General features: G+C 41.6%; 1 protein-coding gene across 4 annotated transcripts in view; it reads left to right on the plus strand.

Moving 5' to 3' along the window:
* The window catches only part of SYK (spleen associated tyrosine kinase), a 95,069-nt gene that overhangs the window by 55,443 nt on the left and 17,232 nt on the right, over positions 1 to 22,394 (plus strand). For 3 of the 4 annotated variants that reach the window (XM_024731933.1, XM_024731930.1, XM_024731929.1), the window contains 8 exons: positions 752 to 887; positions 4,057 to 4,138; positions 4,522 to 4,565; positions 6,258 to 6,326; positions 15,413 to 15,494; positions 16,915 to 17,092; positions 20,308 to 20,517; positions 21,360 to 21,549. In XM_024731933.1, the coding sequence (XP_024587701.1) occupies positions 752 to 887; positions 4,057 to 4,138; positions 4,522 to 4,565; positions 6,258 to 6,326; positions 15,413 to 15,494; positions 16,915 to 17,092; positions 20,308 to 20,517; positions 21,360 to 21,549 (991 nt within the window). The remainder of the gene's footprint in view (positions 1 to 751; positions 888 to 4,056; positions 4,139 to 4,521; positions 4,566 to 6,257; positions 6,327 to 15,412; positions 15,495 to 16,914; positions 17,093 to 20,307; positions 20,518 to 21,359; positions 21,550 to 22,394) is intronic. The other variant, XM_024731931.1, reaches the window with a different exon arrangement.

The following is a 22,394-nucleotide window of genomic DNA, read 5'->3' on the forward strand; positions in this document are numbered from 1 at the left end:
TGAATAAGGGAAGGGGGTGGTGCCCAGGAGCACCCACTGGGACCAGGAGGCAGAGCCTGGGCGCCCAGCACAGCCAGCGCAGACCTGGCTCTGCTTGCTGCTCACCACCCCACGCTGGAGGACATTTTCTTCTCCTGGCAACGTCATCTGACCGCATCACATGGAACATTTTAAATACCCGTCCTGGTCCCGCCCTCTCCTCCCTGCAAAGGGGAGAGCGAGCTTGAGGGAGTGAAGAGGGCTTTCAGCCCCCTCCATCTGGGGTCCAGAAGGTTCCTAGTTAAAATGCCCACCAGACACTCACCCACTCCACGCCCACCCTTGGCTAGACAGGGGAGCTGCACTCCCTGGAATCGGATCCAAATGCAGACCTCACTGAAGAGAGGAGGTGAGTGAAGAGGGCTCTACAGACTCCCCAGCTGCGGAATGCTGAGGGTCCCACTTACTGGTACGCTGAGCAGCATTGCTGCTCCAGGCAAACAGAGGACTTGCCCCCAGAGCCCAGGCCTCTCCTGATGCCCACCCAATGCTCCCCAGCCTGCTGGGCTTGGCTGTGGCCTGTCCCTGACCATAGCATTTCCTTGTCTGGAGCTTGCGGTGTCACTGAGCTGTGGGCTGGGCCTCCCTGGGTACAAAGTCCTTGACCCCTTGTCCCTGAGGTTGGGACGCTGTTGCAGGGTGCCTCCCCAGGGCGCTCCTCCCTTCCAGGCGGTAGGAGTGATGGTGATGCGCGCTGTCTCCTCTCTTCCAGGATCAGGTCCAGGGACAACGGGTCTTACGCCCTGTGCCTGCTGCACGAGGGGAAGGTGCTGCACTACCGCATCGATAAGGACAAAACGGGGAAGCTCTCCATCCCTGGCGGGAAGAATTTCGACACACTATGGCAGGTATACGTCATCCTCAGAAAAGAGAGGAACCGGCCCCTGGACCTTGTTAGAATATGCCACCTGGGTCCTTGCCAAGACCTGCCCAATCAGAGTCTGCTTTTCAGCCTTCAGGTTCCTGGATGACTGCTCTAGGGTCATCATGTCAGGTGACAGAGGCTCCCATAGCTTATCCAGGGCCCCTTAGCTCTTGGCACTAGGAAGTGGTACCCACTCAGGACTGTGCTTAGTTTCAACCAGAGACCCAGCCTTGGGGCGCTAGAGGCATTTCTTTCTAAGACGTTCTGCCTGGAACCCAGAACAGCCTATCATACAAATACACACGATAGAAAGGTGTGGATGGCTGGGAAGGTAGGCCTAGAAGTGGCTAATCAGACTGTTTTTTGAGTTGTGAGAGGCCAAATTTAATATAAAATGCCAGGTGCCATTCTCACTGCAAAATGAATCTTGCTGCAAAATTAGGGCAACCTGGCAGTTGAACCTGCGCTTCAGGCTGCCACTCGTATAGGATTGTTCAGCCCTGGTCTAAAAAGGGGTTCTTCTTGACCTACCTGATAGTAAACCCGAAAACAGGGAGTAATTTGGGAGTTTCTTAGGCACTAATGAGCCCTAATCCGGTGTTCATCCCTGCTTTCCATTGGGCACGAATGACTTGGCTTCATTCTAAATCACAGCTCCATGAGGAAATGGCAAAGCATCCTATAAACTGTAGTGGGTCCAGAGACAGAGAAAACCAAGGGACTCTGCCATCCCAAGAGCAACAACTACGTTGAGCTTTTGTAGGTGCGGGACATCATTGGGGATGGGTTCAAATGTCCACACCAGGCCCCACCAGGAACCTCATGTGTGGTTACAGCAGGAAAGGACCCGACTCAAAATCTTGCCTTTTTAAAAACTGTGATCAGGGATCCCCATTACCTTTAAAGCACTTAGAGTAACCACCACACGGTGTATTTTGGTTCCTAATGCTGTAGTTGGGGACAAAATCTTCTTCTTTGAATGCTGGGTATTTTAATATTTATTCATATTAGTCATAATGCTGACATTGTCTTTTGGTTTGTAGATCATTAGCATGTAGCTTATTATCAACCACAGACTTTGCTTTGTTTTAATGGTATCGCTTTGAAAGAGTATTTAACCTATTAGGTACTAATGCCCAATGCAAATCAGAGAGATGAGTAGGGAATGTTGCCTTCCGGTATTAATTTCCCATCAGTCTCTCACTTCCTACAAGAATTGTTGATGGTGTGCATTTAAAGGCGCTGTAGTCCATCTGTCAGCCCAATGCTTGAGGGTCCTGGGCTCCATCACTGGTACACAGCCATTATACTTCTCCTGAATGACCATTTTCCCTATCTGAGCCCAGTCACAGTTTCCAAGTCTGCATACTGACTATAATGTTAAACATCTTTAATTGTTGGAAAGTTCCTTCCCAAGACTGTTTCCCATATTTACGCTTTCCCATTTACTGATTCCTCCAGCATCTCACAGTATTCAGCCTTAATTAAATCTTTCCCCTTGTATATATGTTTAAGAAAGAGCATAAAAATGCCAGCAGTACCTTCCATTTTTACAAGTGTGATTTCATTGGTTTTCCTTGACATCAACGTAAGGTACCTCTGTGCCCTTCCTCCACCCAGGAGTCTGAGAGGTGGTAACTGCTACACTACTCTAGTATTCCTTTCTTTAGAGCTAGAGTCAACACATCTGTGGACCAGATTTGCCCCTGGTCTGCTTTTGTGTAGTACTTGAAGACAATGGTTTTTATACATTAAAGGGTTATTTTTTAAAAAAATAAAGAACTGTGTGACAGAGATGCCATGTGGAGTGAAAAAGCCTAAAATATCACTATCTGGCCCTTTACAGAAAAAGTTTGCAGACCCCTGCCCAAGAGGGAAATCCTAACATGTATGCCCACCTCCCAGACACCCTTGTGGCATAGATTATCTAAAAACATAAGCTTGTAAGGAGATATTTGAATGACATTGGAGAGATGTGTGATATTTCAGCTGTTGTAGGGACCTCAATACTATTTAGCCCTAGAACACACTATTGCATTTAACAGAATAGAGAGAACTTTGATGTCCATCTCAGTAGCGTGTTAGGGCTGGTCAGATTGAAACATTTATTAAGAAGGTGGATCTCATGTTGTGTTCTTTCCACAATAAAATAAAATTTAAAAAACAGAATGCTCCCTGGAAGGATAAAATATATTCATTCAACAAACATTCATCTAAATAGGTAAGTTTTGAGAGGAAAGAAGATTCAGAAGCAACAAGTCCTTAACTGGAAAAGGTACCAATAAACAGATAAGGAAGAAATATCAGATAGGAAGATTTTAGATTGTCTGAAGAGGAAATGTCTGTATGAGAAAAGTAAATGTGAAAACTAAGACTGTCTTCCTATTGCATAATTTTGATTAGATATAAATAAATCTATTTGCCATTCATTTATTTTTTAATGTAGCAATCAGGCATCATGATTCATAGTTTTCTGGGAGCCATTAGCCGAGGCTGTCCATATCCTGTCAACATAAGGCCATTTGCCAAAGGGTCAGCTTTCCCCATGTCCCAGCTCTTACATCACCTGTGCTGTGATATCTTCTCTCTGAAACTTTTGGGCTGAATTGTTTGGTCCTTCCAAAGCCTTTGCCCACAGCACTATTACACCATTAATCACTTTACATTGTTCATTTATATCTCTTTCCACCAAGAAAGTACCTCAACTGTAGGATGATTCACCATAGTTTACCTTTTGTCCTATCTCAGGACCTAGCACACAGCAGAATGTTTGTTTAATGACTGAATAAATGAATGAACATTCGCGTGCTGAATTCATTGTTATAATATCACACAGATATGGGAGAATATAAACAAATAAATGCAACTTGCTACCCCCCAAAAAAAAAAAGAAGAAAGAAAGAAAGAGGGTGAGCCAAGAGCAGAGTCCAAAAGGGAAGGTGGCATGTGGACTTCTGTCCAGAAGTCTGAGGGTGGCAGGAGAGAGGCATGAGAAGGGATCAGGAATACCACCAAGGAAGCACCTTCTGTTGTTAAGCGCTGTCCTTGAATCACTTTTAAAGTCCAAAAGGGGAGTCAGCTGCTCCAGGTCAGGATTTCTCCATTGCCTCCCTCCATTATTTATTATACTTTCTTACTTTCTTCTTTTTCAGCTCGTCGAGCATTATTCTTATAAGTCAGATGGTTTGTTAAGAGTTCTTACAGTTCCATGTCAAAAATTTGATGGGCAAATGGGTGAGTAGCCAAGACATTGGAGTCTCACTCTTTCAGATGTTGATAATAATCAGCCTCGTTTTAGATTTGGTCTGTTGCAAACTCAAACAAGATGGGATGAGGCTTTGTTTTTACTGATTGATTAAAATAATGTCAGATTGCTCCAGTTTTATAGATATCGTTCATCAAAAAATAGCTGATAAGTTTAACTTTAAAAAACAAATTCATTTTAATTGCTTATGTGAGAAAGATGAAAGAGGGTATCAAGAAATGTATGCAGAAAATGTATCTACTCCTCAAGCAGTAATATTTTACAGTCACATTGATTGATCTGCAGTGGGGGAGGGGATAAATAGTTGGTTTTCACTAACATAGCAGTAACTGTCCATGTTCTTTCTAACCAGGAAATATTAATTTCCGTCCACAACTTCCAAGTTCCCATCCTGTGGTAAGTGTTACTTAGCCATGCTGTTAAAAGTGAAACAGTTGTATATTAGCATGATGAAAAGCATGTTTAGATAACAGGAGTCATGGTAATTGTTTTCATCACACTTGGTAAACTGGGATTGTGGGTGTCAGCTAGAATCAGCCTATTTTCAGATCCGAGCTAGCCAACTTAACTTCTTAGGTAGGTTAAAATTCCTCCATTTTCTAAAAGTATGCTAAATGACCATGCAACCCAATGTTAAATCAGAAATATGCCTCCTGGCAGATTTGGGAAATGTAGCATATTGTTCAGGCTCAGCCCCTGGTCCGTCCATGTGGAGGCGTGTGCACGATCCATGTGACCACGTGCATGATGGTGTGGCGAGCCAGGTGTGTAAGACATCTCACTGAGGTTGACTGCCCGACTCTTTTGGTTAAATCAACTGAGACATTGTTATCAGAAAAATCTCCCTTTCCAGGAGAGCTGCTTTGCCTATACCTTGGTGGAGGAAGGCTTGGAATGGGGATGCTCTGTGCCATCACATGAGAGAAGCCCTTAGAGAAGTATGGAGTCAGGGGCTTGGCCAGAACCCACATCTCCCTCCATGTCAATAGGAGGTGAGAATTGTGGTTTGTCCACACTTCTCCACGTGGGTTTGCCCAACACATGCCTGATACTCCCAAAAAGAGAGAATTCCAGCTCTCTCCTCCCTCCAGACTGTTATGAGTTGACACACGGATTTATACTCCAAGCAGGAATGATGTCCTGCTACTTTAAGGGGGACCTCACTGTGGACATTTGATGCCATCTGTGAGGAATGAAAATTGCCCCATCGTGAGCTGTGCACTCTATACCTCACTTTCTGCCTGTTAACCCTTAAAATCTGCAAAAGGCGGAATGCCCACTCTGCCCTCTGAGGGAGCTATTGACTTGCTCAGAAGCTGCAGCTGTGCTGAACCAGGCAGGTTCTCCGGGCACAGCCCCTGTCCACAGACTGGGGGAACTGGAACTTGCTAAAATACCGATGAACTTTGGGATCAACCTCTAAAATATAGCACCTTAATGGAGTCATCATTTTATTTTACCCTTTATACAGCTCATGGGCCTGGCGAGTCAACTTTAAGGTTGTACCCATCATGAGACAGGTCAATTTTCCTCTAAGAGGCATGAGGGCTTAGGGCTGAGTACTCCTAAAAGAATATCAAGCCCTCTATTTAACCTTGCATCACCTAATGGCTTCAAGGAGTTGGACATTTTGGGAAAACTTTTTATTGACCAGTGAAAAACATATAGGAAAAAAATGCATGTTCCCTAAGGGCCAAACTCAGTGAATTTCTACAAACATCATGGAACCAGCACCCACAAGAAGTAACAAAATTGGGCATGCAAAATTAGTTTCTTTAGGATGATTTGTCTTGAATTTGTGACTTAATAATTCTGTATGAAAAGTCGGCTATTTAATGTAAAAGCTCAAATTTTATAGCCTTCTGTGGAAAATATTGCCAAAGTATTTTTCCAGATCCTTCTGCTCAAGTGGTCGGCTTTTCCTGAAGCCTTTCTAATGATCATGTGTTACCCCTAGTGCATTTCATCAACAGAATCTGGAGGACGTTAGTGTAATTATAGAACAGGTTAAAATAGCATGTCATGTAAGGTAGCCTGTATTTGTTTTCTGAAACATTTATTGTTCCTCTTTGCCGTTATGGTTTCTAGACTTGGTCAGCGGGTGGAATAATCTCAAGAATCAAATCATACTCCTTCCCAAAGCCTGGCCACAGAAAGGTGCTAAAACGTCCCCTGCTTGCTGTCCCTGACTAAGTGGTAGGACAGACCTGCACTCAGCACCCACACTCTGCCCTGTGGCTGCCCACTCCGTGTACCCTGCTGCCGACCCTCCTGCTGCTCTGGTCTCATGTCCCTGCCATATGTAGCCCTCTTGGGCAGCCCACGCTCTGCTTTCTGTGTGGTCCGAGTCCCTTTCCTGCAAAGTCCATCACCGTGAGTGTGCTCTCTCCGCTATAATGTGCTCTTGGAAGTCATTTCAGTCCATGTGATAGGTGGGAGGGAATTCTCATATGGCAAAGTCTTTTCAAAGCAAGCCAGGATCACATGCTGCAGCGTTATGGTAATTGACTAGATAAATTACATGTTGGCAGAAGGAACAGCCAAGGTTGTGTGGATCCTGCCCAGGGACTACACAAGGCCATTGGTTTTATAAATATCAAGTGCCACAGTAACTTCATTGTGGCTGTAGAGTTCCAACACAGAACTTTAAATATAACATGTATAAAGACAAGGTGGAATTTGAGAATTAGAAACGCCATTTTTATTTATGAGACAGTAAAGCTGACATATAGGGGCTTCCCTGGTGGCGCAGTGGTAAGAGTCTGCCTGCCGATGCAGGGGACGCGGCTTCATGCCCCGGTCTGGGAAGATCCCACATGGCGCGGAGCGGCTGGGCCCGTGAGCCATGGCCGCTGGGCCTGCGCATCCGGGGCCTGTGCTCCGCAACCGTGGAGGCCACAGCGGTGAGAGGCCCGCGTACCGCAAAAAAAAAAAAAAAAGCTGACATGTAATGCATTTTCATAGTTTGCTATATGATTGAATTATGAAGGAAATAAAAAGTTCTTTTTTAAAGATTTTTATTTATCATGAATCACCTCCCTCAAAAAATGTATTTATAACTTGTATATGGATTGCTTTTTTTTTTTACTTTTCAGTTTTATCATTGGGGTTAAAATTGATTATTTTATTAATAACTCTTTCCATTTTCATATTGGTTGGTATTTTTCCAAACATTTCAGCATATAATTGAGTGTCAGTTCATGAAGCAGATTGCCTAAAGTACTCATTAGAAACAATGGAAATAAAAAGCATAAAAGCCCTGAGATTTTCTTTCCAAGTGGCAGTCATATTCTAGATGTTCTCAATCTTGCTGACCACAGAACAGAGAAGTGAGTTTAGTGTGGTGTTTGAGGGGAAAAGTTATGAAATAAACCTGAATGGAATAACTGTCTGTTTTGATATCATGCTCCCAGTCAGTGTGGATCAGCTCGTGGGAAACATCAGCCATGAGGGGGCATCCCTTTTGCGGGGGGGCGGGTGACAGTGACGGCTACCCATGCCAGGGTGGCATGTTAGGAGTTGGGGACCAGGTTGTCAAGGCAATACACGCTCTATGTTGGTGTCCCTTTTGCCCCATGACTTGGTGTTTGTTTCAGGCCACCCACCAGGGCCAGTAGGTGATTGAGGCGTTGACCTTGAAGAGGTCAGCATTCCCCATGATCAAAGGCGAAACTCATGGAGAGTTTCCACAGTGGCCACCTTCTGGCCCACCTGGCCCTCGACCCCTGTTGGCATTCGCCCCTTCTCCTTGGACAGGGCTCACCTGGTTGCCAGGATGGCATCTCACAGGACCATTGTCTGGGGGAAATAGGTCAGATGGTACCCCATCAACTGAGGTGATTCAAAATGTGTTCTGGTTCAGGGTGCTTTTCAATCATGAGTCATCTTTTCAGGAGTCCTGATCAAATGCTGCATTGACAAAGCTTCATAGCACAACTCAGGGAGGGACACTGAGTTGCCCATGCATGGTGCCCCATCAGCAGGTCCAGAACCTTTCGCTCGCCTGGCTTCCTTGGCCTCTCCACGCACCAGGTCTAACTGGCAGCCATGGAGGAGCCCCCATGGACGTGGACCACGCCCCTGGCTCCCACTGCTTGTTTCTTCATTGTTCTCTTTATGATGGCCCACAGCTGGTGTGCCAACACATAGCCCTTCCCCATGCACAGTCCCAGAAATGAGCAGTTTCACTGCAGACAGAGTAGACAACAGCAATCCACATTTATCTTAATTCTGTGGTTTCCAAGGGCATCATTCAGGGTTCACCCAGAGAAGCGTGACCAGTCAGAGATTTATGCGTGAAAGACACACAGCACACTCACACACATACACACACATAGGTACCTACATAACACACACATGTACATATTTATACATACACACATCTATATACATGTACACACACACAGATATACAGACTTATCACTAGGACTTGGCTTACACAACTGTAGGGGCAAGTTCCAGGTCCATAGAGCAGATCATCATGAAGGGAGGATGAGCAGGGTGGAACCACTCAGGGAAGAGCCAAAGCTATCATTCACAGCCAGCCAAGGGTCAGTCACCCCTCTCCCCTTGGTGCCCTTTCTCTCTTAGGAAAGCCTCAGTCTCTTCTAAGGACTCTTGACCGATTAGGCCAGCCCCATCCAGGATAATCTCCTCAAATTAAATCAGCAAATTAAGGATTTTAATTACCTCTGCAAAATCCCTCCACAGCAGTACCAAGATCACAGTTTGATTCGTTAACACAGGAATATCATTCAGGCTAGCCAGGTTGACACATCAAAATGCCATCACCCCAGGAAACAGTAACCCAGCACTGTGAGGAGACAAGCCCCACTCCCACCCCTGTCCTTGTCCCAAGCAGGCTGAAGCCAGCTCAGGTCACCCACAGTGACTAAAGAAATATACAGAAAATAAGTTTTAGTAGATCTTTAAATTAAAGAAGAACATGTCTAAGGAAAGTTGAAGAAAATATCAGTAAGACTGCCTAAAAATAAAATATGTGTGGATAAGAACCATAACATCATCAAAAGAAACATAATAAACTTGGAATAAGTATTAGTAATGATGATACATATATAAGGTTAATATCTTTAATATGTAAGGAGTTTCTATAAATCAATAAAAGTTTTAACTGTCTAACAGATTAATGGACAATAGTTTATAGTAAAGCAAACATAAATAGCTCTTAAGCATAGGAAAAGCTGTTCCATTTCATATAAGAGAAATGCAAGTTAAAACTGTGGGGCTCCCTTATGTCCGCCTGTGAAACTGATCCAAATAAACAAGCTTGGTGACACCACAGAACAAGGGTGTGGTGAGTAAGCACAGCTGTAATTCATTGGAGAAGTGTGAAATGGTACAATCTCTAAGAAAGGCAATCTCACGACATCCATCAAAATTGAGAGTACATATAACCTCTTAACTGCAATTTTACTTCTAGGTATTTATCATACAGATATTCTTGCATTTATGTGTAATCATGTATGTATGAAAATGTTTATTCTAACATTGTATCATTGACAAAATCTGGAAATAATTTAAAAGTCAAGCAATGAGAAATAAATGAAATCAGCTACAATAAAATTCATACTGTGATGGGTAGCTGAGATCTAGAATTGTTTCCAAAATACAATGTTAATTGAAGACAACAAAGTCATGCACGTATATATGTGCTGATATAGTGTAGAATGTTCCAGAAGAATACAGAAAATACTGATAACACTAGTTGCCTTGGGAGTAGGAAATGGGGTGTCAAGCAGACCCACTTTTCACAGTAAACACTGTTGTGCCTTTTAAAATTTGCCCCTCCTAAATTATTTAATCAATTTTAAAGGATAATTAAATATTAGAAACTAATCTGATTAATACTGTGGAAATACTTTTCTGGCTAAAAGAGGGCTGTTGTCTATTTATTTTTAAAGCATGCTGTTGCTGTTTCTTTTTATTTATTTATTATTTATTTATTTATTTTTATTTTTTGGCTGTATCAGGTCTTAGTTGCGGCACATGAGCTCTTTGTTGAGGCATGCAGGATCTTTCGTTGTGGTGCGCGGGCTCTCGTTGTGGTGCATGAGCTTCTCTCTAGTTGTGTAATGGGGGTTTTCTCTTCTCTAGTTGTGGTGCACAAGCTCCAGAGCGCGTGGGCTCTGTAGTTTGTGGCACGCGGGCTCTCTAGTTGAGGCGTGTGAGCTCAGTATTTGTGGTGCACGGGCTTAGTTGTCCCAAGGCATGTGGGATCTTATTTCCCCGACCAGGATTGAACCTGTGTCCCCTGCACTGTAAGATGGATTCTTTACCACTTCCCGGGACCACCAGGGAAGTCCCTATGTAAATTTATAACAACTTTGAAGTATGCATTGAATTTTCATAAATATCAAAAATATCAATAGTTAATTGATAAAGGAAGGATTGTGTGATTTAAGCAATGGATTAAAAATATTTTAATTGCTCACCAGAAATATTTTAGGAGAACTAATACTTACGTTTTCACAAATAGAAGGGGAATTTTCCATTATTTAGCCAGTCATGAGAAAAGACTTGTGGGAATTATGTCAGATATCCCATTTGTTAAGCTAAGGTGTAAATAATTTTCTTGAATTTGTTAATTTGATCAATATAAATAGTTGTTTTTAATAATTCAGGCACAAAATGGACATGTTCGAACTTGAATTAACTCTAGCATGTAGGTAGTTAATGAAAAGTGTTTTTTGATTTGCAGAATATTATTAACCAGATAATTTGAAATTCCATAATAAAAACTTTAGAGCAGGTGTATTTTTCTTCTCTTTAGAGATTAGTACATTTTAACACTTAAAAATATAAATGGATTTAATTGAAAAATAAAAGTATAATTCACCCTCTCCTTACCCCCTGCCATCACTTACTCTAAGGACTTGTAGTCCTTACAGGAATAAAATTTCTCCTGTTATTAGCCTTGGAATATTTTTCTTTGCTACTTTAAGTGCATAAACCTATCCTTCTATTAAGGATGATTGGCAGAGTTGGAACAACAGCAGCCTTAAAGACTGTGCTTCTGTTTCACAGTTCAAAGGCACAGTCTCTAAGATGAGACATAGCATTCACATTTATCTTAGTTGTGGAAAAGTGTTCCAGAATTTCAAGTTAAAACCCATTTTACATGTTTTATTCCAACACATACATTGCTGGTTGGAATATTTTAAAACATTTTTTTTTTTTTTTTGTGGTACGTGGGCCTCTCACTGCTGTGGCCTCACCTGTTGCAGAGCACAGGCTATGGACGCGCAGGCTCAGCGGCCGTGGCTCACGGGCCCAGCCGCTCCGCGGCACGTGGGATCCTCCCGGACCGGGGCACAAACCCACGTCCCCTGCATCGGCAGACAGACTCTCAACCACTGCGCCACCAGGGAAGCCCTAAGACATTTTCATACATGATTCACTAGTGTTCAGCTGGGAGAGAAAGAAGAATCCTTAAGTCATACTCATTTACTTGGTAATGTGGGAGCAGTCGACCAGACCCCTGAGAAAATATTTCCACATGATTATAAAGGGCCAGATTTTAGATCTTTACTTCTAAGGTGAGGGAAGATTAATTATGAAGGTGAAGTGTTTATTTTCATGGATCTGAAGCAAACATAAGATTATCTCATACCCTGGCCAAGAAGAGTCTGCCTTCACCTGTGGAACCTTAGTCCCCATTGGGACCACGGTCATTCCACCAGAGACCAGAACTATGTCTGGTTTGGACAGCCAATATTTCTGAAGCCTACTCGCTCTTTTTGTCACTTCAGTTGTGACAAATATGTTGTCATCTTTATTACTGCTGTTGCCTGATTTGAAAATGTCTTTTAAGAAGTCTAAAAATTAAAGTCTATAAATGGCCATCAGAACATCCAGCAATACTCCCCAATCAGGAAACTCTGAATTAGCCTACCAGCTCCATAACAGCGATATTTTTTTCTCTCTTTTGTTCACTTCTGAATGTGCACTTCTTAGAAACAGGCACGGAAAGAATATTTGTCAAATATATATCCTACTTGCAGTTAAGCCTGGCCAGTCAGAGATCACAGATCATAATTTATAACCTAAACAAATATTCTTTTTAGTGTTGTGGAGTGATCTGTTTTTACCTGAATTTGCAAAACTTAAAGAAAAATCTCAAATTGCTCTTTGGAAGGTGGAAAGCTAAGGTAGCTAGTGCCATCTAGTGGTGTCTTTCAGCTTTGACTTCTTCTGTTTCGAATACCAGCAAAAATGGGGAAAAAAGCAACAGTCAACATTTCATTTATATACCTTGTTCTCTGTGTAGAAAAGGGGATGCTATTAATTAGGGCAGAATAAGTTATCAAATACAAGGAAGAAAGAATAATGACAAATGATAGACTGGACCAGCAAACTGGACCAGCAATATGTTTTTCATTAAATTAAAATTTCTTTAAAAATTCTTTAAACTCTTCGATAATTTATCATTTTGCCTTAGAGCTCATTCTTTACAAAGTCCTCAAATTCTCCTTTTCAACTGAGCATTTGATTCCCGAGGGCTTTTGTCATTGTTTTACTAATGGCATATTCACCGAGTACTCTGGGAAAGATGAAACTTGTATTTTGTATCTTCATCTTCATATAAAGTCAATACTACCCTTTTAACAGACACAGCAGAAAACCTCCCATTTCTTCCAAAGAACAGTCTCTCGAGTGTAGTTCCATCCTCTGTCCCAGTCAGGGCAGGGAGGGCCGAGGGGTCTGCACAGGGAGCTGATGTGGTTATTGAGGGAAATTCAAGGCTCTGCAAAGGCTCATAGTCAAGTAGTGGTCCATGTGGGCAACATTGAAATGAAGTCCTGAACCACCTCAGCTTAAAAGATGGGACCCAACCTTTCAAAGAAGACCCCCAACCCGTTTCCTTATCCATAGCCAAGACAGATGAGGGGTGAGCACCACACAGCTAATCAGAGTATACATTACTGTGTCCAGGGCTTTAGGCAAACTGTGTCCGTCCCTACTGATTCTTACTCCTTGTGCCCTAGTATCCTTTTCAGTACTTTTTACACCCCTACCTCTGTTTTAAAATTCTCTCCCACAGGATTCATATGGCAGGTAATTGCATTTTGACTTAATTGTAACAGCCTTTATGAAGTCCTGCTCTGGAGAACATTCCATCAGGGATGGAGAGGCTGCAGCCCCAGGATACATCTCTAAGTGAACAAAGGGTGGGAGGTCTTCCAGTCAAGAGAAGGGGTGCTGGTGCCCTGTCTGTCCATGATGGTTGGTCCTGGTGTCTTGAAGTTTTGTCTCTTTGGATTCAGAACCTCCCTACCTCGAGGGAAAATCAGAGAAATTGAAATGATAGTCAGTGTGAACCTAAAAGAGACCTTTTTTCCAAAATTTGAAAGCTATTTCCATCTTAGAGTTTGATTGCCAGAGAGAATTGAGCAGAGCAGGAGGATGGCAAGCCTTGGGAATTACCGAGTTTCTCCTAGGACAGTTCTGTTGAGACAGGATAATTATTTTATAAATGAGAAGTGAGCTCACAGCACGTCCGATAATCTCGTAATTATATGTAAATTTTTAAAAGTGGCATATTGTCATTTGGAATTATCCACACCTATTCTTTGTTAATATAAGAACTTGAGAGAGAATTCACTTTTAAATCACATAAAGTTTACACTTCACATCTCCCCGTTTGAAGGGTATCTCCATTCATTCATTCATTCATCATGTGTTTGTTGAACCCATTTTTGTTTAGCATCAGTGGTGGGTTGAGTGAACCAAATTTAGTAGAAAAGCTCTAATTCAGTGAATAAATGACTATGCCCCCTGTAACTTATATTCTGTTTTCATTCTTGATATATCATAGCTACTTCTATTAAACAGTTTGATAAGAATGCTGAGATAGTCGTCAGAAAATGGATCCAGTGACACGCCATTGACACATAAGAGCGACTGTCCCGTAGGCTGTCAGAAGGGCCTTTGCCCAGTGAGCAGTGGCTCTGTAGAGCTCAGTAGGCGGCAGGAAGGTTTGGAGACAAGTGGACAAGTGGCGGCAGTGATGCACTGTGACTTTGTTACTGTACTTTTGGTTCCCGGGCTTTTTGGGGTATCAGGAAGGCAGCAGAAGGTTCAGTGTGTGCCAGGAGATAAGTGACTGTGTAAAATTAAGCTTACTGTCTCTGTTTCTTTAAATTCCTCCAAAATCTGGCAGTATCTCATTCCTTTGTGGCCAGTGTTTGGGCACTGCTAAGGTAAATAGATATATAAAATTTCCACTCACTCATGCCAAAAAAATAGTTTGAATCGTGGTTTTCCCATGAACCAAATTTAGTAGCAATACCCTTGTTTTAAGTTGGGGTGAAGGTGGATCAGACAGACTTTGAGATAGAGACTTTCGGAAGGGAAAGGATATAGGAATATAACAGTGGATTTTTTCCACCATTATTTCATGCTGCAGACTGATGCAAATTGAATAAATAACAGGGAAGGTTGCCATTAATAATGGCCAGCAAGGCTTTGTTTCCATATGCTTCAGTTACCTGCTCTGAGTACAAGGAAGAATTACTTTCCTTCTGGCTAGCAAAAAGAGGCTTCCCCATCTCACAGGGTCCATGATGATGATGATGATTACGACAATGATGAAGATCGACAGCAGGGGCAGTGGACCCTGGGCTGCTGGCAGCCGCTTCCTCTTGGGACCTCTAGCTTACTGACCAGCGCTACCCTCTGGCATCTACCCAAAAGTTGCTACATCTCCATGGATGATAAAGATATAAGAGGATACTAGGAAGGCATAGATATTTGGAGTTGGGGAGTGGGTGGGAGCAGCTGGTGGATACCTAATGTTTCTTTTTAAATAACTTCCCTACAATATAAAATTAAAGAGAAAGAAGTAATGGAGGAAAACAAATCCAAAGGGATAATGAGAATTTTCAGCATCTTTTAGTAAGTGGAAGTAGGATTTGAAAGGGCATGTAAGTAGGAAGGAACACCACCCAAACAGTTATGATTAATTCTCTCACAATGGGACCCCTGCCTGCCCCTTTCTTTGTGGGAGCAAGAGCTTTATTTAACCCTCACAGCATCCCATCAGTTGCCCAAAGAATGAGATAAGCCATGTCGTTGTTATTTTCCCATCTCTTTTCCTAGTTCCTTCCTTTGTCTTCCCTGCTTAAGTTAAAATGTGATTATTTGGAAATAAAAATAATTACGCAGATCAACTCAACAGTGTTATCCCTGAAGAAAAGTGAGCTGTTATCATTTGTGTGCTTCAGGGCTCCTCATCCCAAAGGCCAGAAAGTTCCGTGACGTTCAACCCTTATGAGCCAGACCGAGGGCCCTGGGCCAACGAAAGAGGTGAGAGATGCACCTTTTGTCCCTGGGTGTTCACAGCACAGAGCTGTCTCCCACAGTCCCTTGCCGATTGCAGGGTGGGCTCACCCCACTGTCAGCAGCTGTAACATAGCACTGGTTAGCAGCAAGTGGTCCTGTCATCTGGTGGCAGGGGACAGATGCCACGTGTCTGTGAGCAGTGCTGTCTGTTGGATGAAATGGTCTGTACGGCCTCCATCACAATAAATTGGCCACGTTGAAAATATCCTTCAGTCCTGCTGCTTCAGGATTTCTCACCTCTTGCAACAATAACTGATACTGCTCAAAGTTTCCATTTCTAAGATCCTGTTCTTGGAAAAATGTCTGTGTTCAGGAATACGTTTCAGCAGGAGGTGCAGAAAGAAATGGGTGACTGGTAAAAACTGAAGGAATGTCTGAGTTGTTGGAATTCAACACATGTTCAGGGAATTGTAGTGATTCTGTGAGGCCAGGAGAGGATAGGATTCAGAGAGGCACCCCCTCAAACTCAATAGGCCTCTACTAGACTGATCAGAAATGGGACCTCTGGGTGACCTTCTTAGGTTTTCTAGGTGGCCCCAGGTTTTTTTAAATTGGTGAACTTGGTCTGTTTAATGCTACAAAAAGAAAAGCACCCCCAAACTTCGTAGCTTAAATCAACAGCAATCATTTAATTATCTCATGCAGATCATGAATCTGGACAAGGCTGAGCTGGTCCGTGGTGGCTCAGGCCTCTTGCAGGGAGATTGGGGGTGGAGCTGGGCCAGCAGGGGGTGGAGGCTGTGGTGAGACTGGGGCCAGGGCTCTGGCAGCTGGCCAGCATCTCCCTGTCTCCACAGAGCCTCGGAGGCTCTCAGTCTGGTCTCTCCGCCTGGGCTGACTGGAACATTCTCACAGCATAGAAGGGGTCGGGGCAGTCAGACAATTGCATAGCGTCTGAAGCTTCAAGAGGCAGATTTCCAGCAACCCAGGCAGAAGGTGCATGGCCTTTTAGAACCTTGCCTGAGTATATCACAGACATCACTTCTGATATACTCTGTTGGTTGACATGATTACAAAAGCCACTGAGGTGAGGTGACATAGATTCCACCTCTCAATGAAGGAGGGTCACAATTTTCAGACATAGTTTAAAGCCACCACGGCCCACTAGGAGGGCCCCATCTGTCTTTGCCTCTGGCAGGAAGACCCTTTCTCGACGTTCATTAGTGCAAGAACAGGGGTAAAGTACAACAGGGATGAAGGGCTTTTTCCTACCCCGCTACCAGCTGCCTTGAGTGCCTTGAGCGCTCACAGACACCATAACTGCCCAAGGTAACCAAGGTCTTAAAAGGCAAGCTGTGAGCCCAGGAGGTAGGGGTAGGGGGGACGATGGCAGTTTCATGGGGGATCCAGCCCCAGGGTTGTGCATTTCTTGACTGCGTTGCAGAAGCCCAGAGAGAAGCCTTGCCCATGGACACCGAGGTCTATGAAAGCCCCTATGCAGACCCCGAGGAGATCAGGCCCAAAGAGGTCTACCTGGACCGGAAGCTGCTGACCCTGGAGGACAAGGAACTGGGCTCTGGGAACTTTGGGACGGTGAAGAAGGGCTACTACCAGATGAAAAAGTAAGTCAAAGCTGTGCCCTGTCACAACACACTCATTCTCATGTGAGCTTACATTCTAGAAACTACCACATATGCATGTATTGTGTTTATTTAATCTCAAATGCAAAATTTAACCTGGCATGGCTAAATCCTTTGTTATCAACAGTGTAGTTTTTGTTCTGTTCTGGTACAATTGAAGTGAAAGCATCCATTATATATATTAACTGTGTATGTAATAATTATATACATATTAGTTTAGATGTATTATGTGTCCCTTCCAGAGAATTAGAAAATAGAAACAAGCAAAATATAAGAAAATAAAAACATCCTATTTTACCACTCAAACACCACTACTGTTAACAAACGTATCTATATTTTTTTTTGATCTTTATATGTACACACGTGCACATATGTACTAATTAATTAAAATGCAATCATTCAGTGATAACCCAGTGTTTTCACTTATTTTCTTTGATTTTTAAAAATTGTGTCTCATTTCCCTTAACCAGAAACTTCTTGATTACAAATATCTTTAGCATAATTATTTGCTTTATCCTGTAATTTCAAATAATAGTATATATTACATAACAGAATTGATAAATTACTAAAAATCTCTTTGTACTTCATTTGGTCTTTAGAAGGAATCCAACAGGGAATGTTCAGTAAAAGTACTGGTTCCTAAGTACTTTGAAAAATACTGGTTTCTAAAGTCCTTTGAAACAAATCTTCTCTGAAAATCTGTTTGATAGGAATATAATTGGGTTTGGTTGTTTGATGCTATTTTAAATTTAAGGAATTAGTGTAAATTTTTTTTCTTGACCCTTGAATCATGTAAATGATTCAAGGGTCAAAAATATAGACAAAAGTATGCACAGAAACTTACACTTTTAATCCTGCCCCTTCCACCGTATGTGTGTGTGGATACATGTGTATATATATGTGTATGTGTATATGTATATATATATATGTGACTGCTATGCTTATTTTTAAATATATATGTATACATATATATATATATATATATATCACAGTTATTTTGTAAAATGAATATAAATTATCCTGTATTAAGGTATAGGTTGTCTTAACTAGTTTGTGATACTCAAATTCCTTGCTTAATTAAATATATAAATTAACATAGATATAACTATAGATACATAATTTCAGCTAGAGATTTGGGGAGAGGAGAGGCCATATAGGTGAATTTGGGGCAAAATGATGTCTTTACAATCCTGAGTCTTCCAATCAATAACAGTGACCCGTCCTTCCATTTACTTGGGTCTTTTATTTCTCTGAGCAGAGTTGTTTAGTTTTTTTGTGTAGAGGTCTGTACAACTTCTTTGTTGGATTCATTCATAGGTATTTAGTATTTTTGATGTTAATATATGTGGTATAATTTAAAAATTCTTACTTGTTATTCCTTGGCATTGCTTGAATGCAGGAATATGACTGGTTTAGTCTGTTGGCCTGATACCCAGCAACTTTGCTTAAAGTCCCCTATTATTTCTCACTTATTATTTCCAGTAGTTTATCTATGTATTCTTTGACCCAGAAATATATCTATAAATAACAACAGTTTTATTTCATCCCATCCAATCCTTATATTTTTATATTTCTTCCTTGCCTTATTGTACTAACTAGGAACTGTGGTTCAGTGTTGAATAAAAGTGGCAGTAGCCTCATTCCTCCTTCCTGATTTCAGGGGGAAAACTTTCCACATTTCACCATTAGGTTTATAGCTGCTGTTTATCAGATTATGAAAGTTTCCTTCTATTCTACTTTTCTGAGGGATTTGTTTTTAATCCTAAATGTGTATTACATTTTTTGTGTACTACTTCTCCTCTGCTGCTAGGACCACAGGCTTTTTCTCCTTTATTGTGTTCATGTGGTGAATTATACTGATTGACTTTCAGATGTTCAACCCACCTTGCATTCCTGGAATAAACCCATCTTGTTCATGAATTATATATTCATCATATCTTTTCATAAATCACTGAATTTAATTTATTAATATTTCCCTTTGAATTTTTACATCTACGTTCGTGAGGGATATCAGTAAATTTTTTTCTTGTAACTTCTTTTTTTTTTAATGAGGTTAATGTCATCCTCATAAAATGAGTTGAGAAGTTCCCTTCCTCTTTTTGTTTCTGGAAGAGTTTGTGGGTGTTCTCTCTTCCTTAAACATTGGGAAGAATCAAGAGGTTTTTGCTTGTTAATTTTGACCCCTACCTCACACCATACATGAAACCAGTTCCAGGTGGATGGCAGACTGAAATGTGAAAGGTAAAACAATAAACTGTCTAGAGATAGCATAGGATAATATTTCCTTGGTCTCAGGAAGAGGATGCAGGGGTCTCCTAGGGTGCTGGTGATGCTGTGTATCTCTATCTGTGTAGGAGCTATAGCATGTGTCCAATGTGTAAATACTCTTCTGAGTTCTGCACTGAAGCTGTATGTTCTTTTCTGAATGTATGTCAGACTTAGTCTGTTACTCTGTTATTTTACCTATTTTATGGGATAGTTCTGTTTTTATTCTCCCATTTCAGAGTTCAACAAAAGAGGTATATTTCTTGTATTTGTGGGAACTGTATCATGGAGAGATGCAGTTTCTCAAATCATACGTAGTTAAGTTCCATTCATTTATTTAAGCCCCACTATAGCAGAATATTTTCAAGAGTTGAAACATGACCCAGGTGGTGTTTTTATTAGAAAATGGAAAGTAATTAGTTTTTTTCAAACTTGTTGAAGTGTGCTTAAAATTAGCAAAGCTCAGTTTTTAAAAGTTTTATAAATGATGAGCTTTAGCAGTATATGTTTTTTAATTCTCCAGCTAGAAATTCATTGTAACGTATATTAAAGGCATGTTGTATTTACATACATTACACATAATCTGAGATGATAAATCTCAAGATGTTACTGGAATTCATGTATGTCATAGTTTGTAAAGTTTGTTGGAAAGTTATTTAAATATTCTACAATGTGTTGGCTTTCTGCTTGGTTGTGGCATTCTTCAGCACTCTCCCATTATTTTTAACCAATTGAGTGTTACTCTCCTTGTCTATAAAATGAGAGAACATGATTGGAAAATTAGTCATGTATAAACATGGCTTCTTAAGACGCATTTCCATTCTGTGACAGATATTTCTATAACATCATTTCTAGCATAGGAATTAATGCTTCATGAAAGATAGTTACCTACATGTGAGCCACTTTGAAAAGCTTCTTGATTTCTTTTGCAGAGTTGTGAAAACAGTGGCTGTGAAAATCCTGAAAAACGAGGCCAATGACCCCGCTCTTAAAGATGAGTTATTAGCAGAAGCAAACGTCATGCAGCAACTTGACAACCCTTACATTGTGCGCATGATTGGGATATGCGAAGCCGAGTCCTGGATGCTGGTTATGGAGATGGCGGAACTTGGTCCACTCAACAAATATTTACAGCAGAACAGGTATCCTTAGGTACCCCAGAAGCTCATACTGTGAGGGGCAGGGCCCACCTGCCCAATGCACATCATAACCTGATTTCTACAGGAAGCCTTGTCTCCTCCCACACCTTCCCAGGGTTGGTCCACACCCAGGGAGACAAGAGAGCTGTAGTCTTTGGATCAAGTGCTCTTTAGTTCTTAATGTGTAAAGAAAAACTCTAATCCAACAATTTGGTCTCCTTTGCTCACTCTGTACTGGCCTGGTGATAGAACCAGCCTTAGACTATCTTGGCAAGCAGTCTCCCCTCACCAAGCAGAAAAAACATGCTCTTTTAAAAGAAATATTTAAATAAACAATTATAAAAGAAAACAGTGATATTTTACATGTCTAGCTGACCTCTACATTCCCTTGAGTAATTACTTCTGAAAACATCCGTTGCTATTAACTGATTACAACCATCGATGGAGTAATCATTCTGTGCTCATCTCCAGCCATGGTTGAGATGGAGGAACTCACGTGGAATAAGTCATAATAATAGCCACTGATTACTTTATCCCATTTGCTACATTATGTTTATACTTAACTGAGACTCAGGGTTGGTTTTGCTAGCTGTCCAATATCGGAAGGGGGATTCCAACTGAAGCCTGTCTGTTGGTGAGCCAGGTCTGACCACCCCATTATACTGCTTTTCATGCAATTCAAAGCATACCTTGAAAATTCTACCAGCTGAACACCAGTCACCACCATTTGTGACTCTTGCTTAAGAAGAATAGGAAGTGAGTGGGTTCATATTCTGTGTGCATGGTTGGTTGTTCTAAAATGGACTCTTGTTCACTATCACTAATAACACATTTGTGACTTTCAGACATGTCAAGGATAAGAACATCATAGAGCTGGTTCATCAGGTGTCTATGGGAATGAAGTATTTGGAAGAGTGCAATTTTGTGCACAGAGATCTGGCTGCAAGAAATGTATTGCTGGTTACTCAACATTATGCCAAGATCAGTGATTTTGGACTTTCCAAAGCACTTCGTGCTGATGAAAACTACTACAAGGTAGGAACAACTTAGCCAGTATTCAGAGCATCAGGTAGTAAAAATCTGAAATGCAAATGTGTGTTTTCTTAATTTATTATGGTAGGGTTTCAAGAAGCAATTTCCCTATTTAAAAATAACTATGTAAGAAATTTTCTTCTTAAGCTTTGATTCTATTGTTTAAAAAAATGGAGATACTCTAATATGTCACAACTTGGGATTTACTCAGAATAGTATCTTCCAAACTATGTTCCTTGGAGCAATAGGGAATCAAGGTATTAATGATGATTCATTTGGAAAAAAACAAGAATAGAATTCCTGTGTTAAATTGTTTTGGAAAATATGCGTTGAACAAGGTGACTCTTGCAGGACTTTTCAAAGATCCTCTCTGAACCATCAAATGAACTAATAGCAACTAAAAGAAGGGGAAAAAATAAGAAAGCCCCATCCTCATATGAATTCAATCACAGTCTGTATGTAGAGTCTATGTTGATCAATTAGAAGATGTACTAGGATTGAGACCAGGTGGTGGAAGAGTGTACCAAGAACAGATTCCCACCTCTTCAGGTCCCTGGGAATGTCCAACCACCTCAGAAATAAGACAGCATACCTTGAAGATCTAACTAGTGAATGGCAGGATGGGATCTGGGGGATTGCCCTGTGTGCCACACCCTGGAGTGGCTGGAGAAATATGCCTAAGTATCCACACCTACCCACCCACCCTTTCTCTGAGAGCCAGGTGTGGGTATGACAGATAGCAGCAGATAGCAGCTCTTGGTCAGCTAAGGGTCAGCACAAAGGTACGAGCAACAGTAGCAGAGCTCCCATCATAGCTCCTCACTCCATTCTTCATATAGAAGCTAGCC

This window comes from Neophocaena asiaeorientalis, unplaced genomic scaffold, assembly GCF_003031525.2.
Source record: "Neophocaena asiaeorientalis asiaeorientalis breed wild unplaced genomic scaffold, Neophocaena_asiaeorientalis_V1.1 scaffold160, whole genome shotgun sequence".
Taxonomy (NCBI): domain Eukaryota; kingdom Metazoa; phylum Chordata; class Mammalia; order Artiodactyla; family Phocoenidae; genus Neophocaena; species Neophocaena asiaeorientalis.